Source organism: Akebia trifoliata, chromosome 13 (genome assembly GCF_017979445.1).
Source record: "Akebia trifoliata isolate Shusen 1 chromosome 13, ASM1797944v1, whole genome shotgun sequence".
NCBI classification, from domain to species: Eukaryota; Viridiplantae; Streptophyta; class Magnoliopsida; order Ranunculales; family Lardizabalaceae; genus Akebia; species Akebia trifoliata.
Window position 1 is genome coordinate 4,767,711 of NC_141387.1, and position 6,922 is coordinate 4,774,632.

The 6,922-nt window shown below is 35.0% G+C and overlaps 1 protein-coding gene across 1 annotated transcript; it reads left to right on the plus strand.

Annotated features, from left to right (window-relative positions):
- Nucleotides 1–2,238: 2,238 nt before the first annotated feature.
- LOC147387454 (phenylacetaldehyde synthase-like) lies at nt 2,239–4,062 on the plus strand. The gene has a single exon (XM_086421826.1). The coding sequence runs from the start codon at nt 2,358–2,360 to the stop codon at nt 3,825–3,827; it is 1,470 nt and encodes a 489-aa protein (XP_086277952.1). The 5' UTR covers nt 2,239–2,357; the 3' UTR covers nt 3,828–4,062.
- Nucleotides 4,063–6,922: the final 2,860 nt, after the last annotated feature.

A 6,922-nucleotide genomic window follows, 5' to 3' on the forward strand; every position in this document is an offset into this window, starting at 1 on the left:
TCTTTGATAGGGCTTATGGTTTAAAAAATTATATAGTTCAACAAAAAACTAACGGTTTCTTGATGTACTCCATAATGAGTGATCGCTGGGGAAATTTTCCATCAGACGGTGGAAATCTATGTCAGAAAATGGGGGTACTATATGCATAGGGGGAGGTTTTAAAATTAATCTTTCATCACGTCTTGATGATCTCGAATACCTTGCACGAGACATTTGTTAGAGTATTAAATATGAAACATTGTGATAAGATGTTTGATTAGATCTTAAGAGGATTAAGATTAAAGTGAGAAAGATTACTTTTTATATTAGGATTGATTTATTTTGATCTTTTAATATTTTTTTCTCTATTTATACCATATTAGGATTATGTAATCAACATCCAAGAGATTCAATTAATCATGTTCTTCTTTATAGTATCAGAACCATAGATTTCTTAATCAAGTGGATGGAATAAGAGATAATCAAATGGAAGCCTTCAACACCATTATATCGAAATGGGGCAACAAGACTTTATAAAAAAAAAGCATAAAGAAAAATCTTTCTCTATTTTGGTTCTCTCTTATGTCTTCCTCGGCCAACACAATGTAGGTAAAGCTTATGGTTTCAAGAAGCAAAATCACTTCACTTCACTTCTCTCCAAAATTAATACCAAAATTGTTGAAGACCTGATGCCGTTAGTTTTGGTACACATTGAACGTGCTAGTCAATAGCAGTTCTAGTAGAATAGGTTTCTATATTTTGTTTAGAATTTCAACTTGTTTAGGATTGTGTTACAGCAAGAAGTCTATTTGTTTATTTCTTATTTAATTAGGATGTTGTTTTCTTAGTTAACTAGGAGTCTAGCCTATATACTCTTTCATCTTTTGTCTATATTTTTTTGGGCTGCTTTTTGTTGCAGATTTTTTTTTTTGGTGGCTGCATCAAAGCCGGTTCGCCGATATCATTTACCTTAAAAGCCATGTTCCCTCCACCTACCTTGTTGTCATGTACCTCTCCAAAATCAACCACCAAAGTAATAATATCTTTATGGTTCTCATGTGAGGTTTCAAGACCACCTATTAGAAAACTAATAAATGGACCCACTAATTTTCATACAAAATATCTTTGGGTAAATTATGGAAAGAGTGTAAAATATTTTACGCTTTTTTAGTAATTTTCCCAATATCTTTTATCTTTAATGTGTACACCCACCTCATGACACTACAAATTCGATCCGGTGCTCCACTAATTTAAAATCATTGGGTCTGATTTGCTGGAGAATGAGATTAGGGTGGCAACTTGGGCAGGCAAAACCCGCACCTGCTAGATTGAACCCAACCTTGGGTCAGGTCTGGGCATAGTTAACTTGGGTTCGGGCAATAATGATAAATGCCTTACTCATATCGGGTTGGGTTCAGGTGTAGGCATCGGGGCAACTCACTTTGCCTTAAGTCGAACTTAATATGGATTAATGGATGATTATTTGTTATTAATATGTTCTTTATTATTTATAAATTAATGTATGACTATTTTCATTAAATAAACTTATTCTTTATTATTAATGCTTTTGTTATATAAGCAGTTATCATTACTAAATTATCTAGTATTAATGGGGAATGAATTAACCTGAAAAGCACGACCACCTCGATTTGGATTGGGTTTAAAGTCCAAGGTCGGATTGGGCACAGACACGGGTTGTTGTTTCTGAAGTTCAAGTTGGGCTTGGGTTGAACCCAACCTGGCCGAGTTGCAGTACTAGAGCTTCTTCGAATAGTGCCTCAGCTTCTATTAAAACTAAAGAAAGCATTTCTCAACACCAAAAGTCGAAACACTTCTTGTCTGTAGGGTCGGTGGTGTAACATGTGAAAATGATGGATCACTGCTATTTCCAACGCTCAATTTATTGAATTGTTATAGTGTAATCAATTCTCCTTGAAGGTGCCATCTACGTAATTAGTAAAGTCCCTTTGTGTGACAATTTCAAATACCTGGTTTCATTTCCCACGCCTAACCTACATAAAAATGAAAAATAGCCATCTACCGTAATTGGTAAAGTCTCTATGCATGACGATATCAAATATCTGGTTTCATTTCCCGCGCCTAACCTATGTTTGGGCATAAAAATTAAAAAGAAATACAATTTCCAAAGAGTCGACAGGAGGTAGCACGTGCCCCGGGTGCTCTACGAGGCCCGGATACCTTGGTTTTAAAAACAGTTGTCTGGCCAATTTCAACGAATAGACACTAATTTTGTTCCAGATTTAAAGGTTGAGGTCTATATAAGAGCTCTTTGGCAGATATTTAACTCACCACACTAAACACCATCTATAACCTCTCCCATTGAACTCAAGACATTATCCATAAATTTCCTTAGCTAAATGGGTAGCCTCCCAACAGAGATCTTCAAGCCCTTAGACCTCAAAAATTTCACCAATGAGTCACAAGTTGTTATCGATTTTATTGCTGAATATTACAAAGACGTCGAAAACTATCCAGTCCAAAGCCAAGTGAAACCAGGTTACCTACAGAAGTGCCTTCCTGATGTCGCTCCATACTGTCCTGAGTCTTTAAAATCCATTCTTGAAGACGTTCGTAGTAGCATTATACCTGGCCTTACTCATTGGCAGAGTCCAAACTTCTTTGCTTATTTCCAAGCCAATGCAAGCAATGCTGGGTTCCTTGGAGAGATGCTTTGCACTGGCCTTAATGTCGTCGGTTTCAATTGGATCTCTTCACCTGCAGCAACGGAACTAGAAATAATTGTCATGGATTGGATGGCTAAGATGCTCAAACTCCCAAATTCATTTCTATCTTTGGGCAACGGTGGGGGTGTCTTACATGGTAGCACTTGTGAGGCTATTGTGTGCACATTGGCGGCTGCGAGAGACAAGGCCTTGAAACATATGGGTGAAGATAAGATAATTAAATTGGTTGTCTATGGGTCTGATCAAACACATTCTAGCCTTCAAAAGGCCTCTAAATTAGTCGGAATTCCCACGTTGAATTTCCGAGCACTCCCCACATCATCCTCCACGGCATTTGCACTCTCACCTGATACTCTTCGTGCAGCAATTGAGAAGGATTTGGCGTCGGGGTTGGTTCCCTTGTTTCTTTGTGCTACCGTAGGCACCACAGGATCTGGTGCAGTGGACCCATTGGAGGACCTTGGGCATATTGCAAGAGAATATGGTGTCTGGCTCCATGTCGACGCGGCATATGCTGGTAGCGCATGTATATGTCCAGAATTTAGGCATTATTTGGATGGGGTGGAGCTTGTTGACTCAATTAGCATGAACCCACATAAGTGGTTCCTCACAAATATGGACTGTTGTTGCCTATGGGTTAAGGACCCGAATTCTCTAGTAGATTCGTTGTCTACTAATCCCGAGTTCTTGAGAAACAGAGCTAGTGAATCGAATGAGGTGGTGGACTACAAGGACTGGCAAATTGCACTGAGTCGACGCTTCCGAGCCATGAAGCTATGGTTGGTGATACGGAGGTACGGGGTGGCCAACTTGATGACCCATATAAGAGATGATGTCACATTGGCCAAGCACTTTGAATCATTAGTGACCAAGGATGACAGGTTTGAGATTGTGGTGCCTAGAAGATTTGCATTGGTATGCTTTCGTCTCAAGACCAACTTCGAAGATGGTGGCCCTGACGTCAACTGTAAGCTGTTAGAGGCTGTGAACTCTAGTGGCCGAGCTTTCATGACACACGCAGTGGTGGGTGGAAAATACACGTTAAGGTGTGCAATTGGAACTACGATGACAGAGGAACGGCACATTGAAGATCTGTGGAAACTGCTTCAAGAGAAAGTTGGTATCTTATTTAAAAGGCACTAAAAGAGAGTAAGATACATGGTGTATTGTGTAGTCTGGTATATAATTATAAATCTAATCTTCTCATGAAAGATTAGGATAAATATTATATTGGATTCAGATTGGATTATTGTTTTCTATTTAAGTCCTATTAGAGTTTGCGTATCATTAATTTATTTCTAGACATCAATTCTAAGTTAGTTGCCTCTTTAGTCACTTTTCCTATTTTGATGATGTGCTTAACTTTCTATGAGGAAATCTCACATGGGCTGATCTGTAGAAAATGATTTGTTGGTGAATTCTTGGATGATTATTAAGTGAACCCTATTTGGGTATTTATTGAGATTACATCAACTAATATATAGAAAATAGCCTAACATAGAAGTACTAATTACCTACAATTCCAACTAGATAATATCTTAATAGATATATGTTAAATATTTTATTCTCCAGCACAACCTTCCTTTTGTGATGAAATACATTGACAACGATGCAATGTATCTCATGCATCATGATATGACGCATTTTATTCTCTTACAAATATTAAGGTACCCTTAAGCCCACCCCATCTCTTCTTGCTTATATTTCAGGATAGCCTCAAAACAGAAAAGAGAAACTCCTTACAACCATGATTGGTTTTTTTTCTTTTCTCAGCAAACATCATAGGTCTGATGCCTCAAAGGGGACTCTTAATTTGTTGTTAACAAAAAGAATAGTGATAAACTGACTCAAAAAAAGACACAACATACTCATTTGTTGAGTTAAGTTTATAATTTTTTGAGTCACACTAAGTGAAAAAATTCAACGCCAAAGTTTTTTTGAGTCACACTAATTGTAGATAATAAATTTTAACAAATTTACCTTGAGATTCGTGAAATAAAATCGTAAATAATTTTATTTATTTTGATGAAAAACGAGAGTACAAGTCTTAGTATTTTCCTCTGATTAACAGTCAAGTACAAAAAGGTGACGTATGTAGCTTTTCTTCTTTCCGGACTTCGTGTTTTATCTACTGAGAAAGTTGATTTGATAGTGATTTTATTTGTGATTGATATTCTATAGAGGTTTTTATAGATTTTCTTCTCTTTAGGCTTCACGCTTTATCGCTTGAAAATATGTTTTTAGCTTCCAGAGAAGGGTTTTATGCTTGATCTTCTCTTTAATTAAAATTAAGATCTTTGAAGAACTTTGATTTATCTCTAGAGGAAGGCTTAAGAGCATCTTCTTCTCTAGAAAGAGTGCTTCTGTTTTATGAGAGAAAGTGATCTAGATCTTCCTTCTCAATGATGGAGGCTTTTTGGTATTTATAGACTTAAGGTAAAATGGTATTTCCAAATATGCTTCCCACCTAACTAGATGTTACATAATCAGTTTAAATTGTATTTGGTTATTGGTAGAATCTATTTTAATGGGCTTTGAATTTAACCATGGGCTAACCCATTTGTTGGGTGCATGGGGCCAATACTTAATGTGGATCACTTAGATTTGTTGGATCATACGTTTTATTTACGAAAACTCAAAACCCAAACTTGTAGGAAACACGTTCCCAGTTAATGAACTCAATTTGGATGCGAGACCAATTTATTACTTTAAGGACTTCATTTTTATTTATAAAATTTGTAAAGGCCTTTTCAAAAGTTTGATGCCAACAAATGCCCCTTCAAAGATATGTAGCTAACGATGATGTTTCCTTGATCATGTTTTTAAGAGTATGAATGTTTTAGTGAAGATTAAGCTTTATCTTTCCGTTCCCGTCTTTACATTGAGTGTGATCTCTGGATCTGCTTCTTGTATTGTTCATGGGCTGAGCTACCCAATTCTGGGTATTGCTTAAGAGATATTAAAGTCCATTGGGCCAAATCTTTTTCCACTATTTGAGCACATCATGAAAAATTATTTTATATTATTTGAGGGGCATAGAAAAACAACAAGAAAAATTTTATTATTTTAATCAGACTTTTATAATAACTATATTAAAATCATTCAAAGTTGTATGAATTTTTTTTTCTTTTTGTGAATTTTTTTTAAAAGAATATCTCTTTAAAAAATGGGATTTACAAAAAAAATCCATTTAACAAACAAACATTGAGGATACTTAAAAATACAATATTTAGGTAAGAGTACTTAATTTTCATGTTGAATTTTATTAATATATTCAAAATTTTGAAAAGAAAAAAAAAGTTAATTTTCATTGTTGAATTTTAATTTTAAATTTGGGAGTTCAGTAGTCATCCAATTTCAAAAAATCTTGGATAAAGGCCTTTTTTTTTTTTTTCTTTTTGGATATGTGTTTTCTATGAAATCTAGAGGGATATGGTGTTGGATTGCCAATTTGATAATTCATTTGAGCTCAAAGACCCTTTAAATCTTACTAACTTAATAAGGGAAGTGTTTTTCAATCAACAAAGGGAAATTCTTTCCTTACTGGCGTAGTAAGATTTGAAATCTTACTAAAGTATCTTTGAGCTCAAATGAATTACCAGTTTTGTACGTGGATGGTTGTTAAACTCCCAAATGTACCTAAAATCAAGATTGAATAATGTAAAATAATCTAATCTTTTTTTTCCTGAAGTTCATAGAATTTTGTCCACTACGCCATGTGGCATCAACTCGACCCAACCATTGGGTTAGAGTTCATTAACCCAAGCTCAACTCGAGATTGAACTTCTAAAATCGGGTTGAGTTCGGATTAGTCTAAATTAGGTAATTTTGGGTAGGTTTGGCTTATTGAGAAAATTTTATTTTATTTTGATCGACACATAAATTTTATTTTAGATATTAAAAAATAAATATAATATAAAAAATAAAATCACTAGTAAATAATTTTGCACACAACTTCTAAATCTATTAATTTTTATACCATGAATTTTTCTCCTTAGTTTTACAAACATATTTACGAAGAGAAAATTATTATTTTTTAAATATAAAAAAATAAAAATATTTATATTTAAATATATAGCATTAGGTTCGGGTTGAGTTGGGTTGCCCAGAGCCTCAATCCGAATTCAACTCAAGTTAAGATTTCCTAATTCAAACTCAACTCATTGTTCATATAATCCAACTCAGACTCACTCATCAATTGAGTTGAGCCGGGGATGCTGGTTAGCCCGCCAAGTTGC

What these genes read in the sequence shown, in the direction of transcription:
- LOC147387454 (XM_086421826.1), top strand. Translation starts at nt 2,358, where the DNA reads ATGGGTAGCCTCCCAACAGAGATCTTCAAGCCCTTAGACCTCAAAAAT.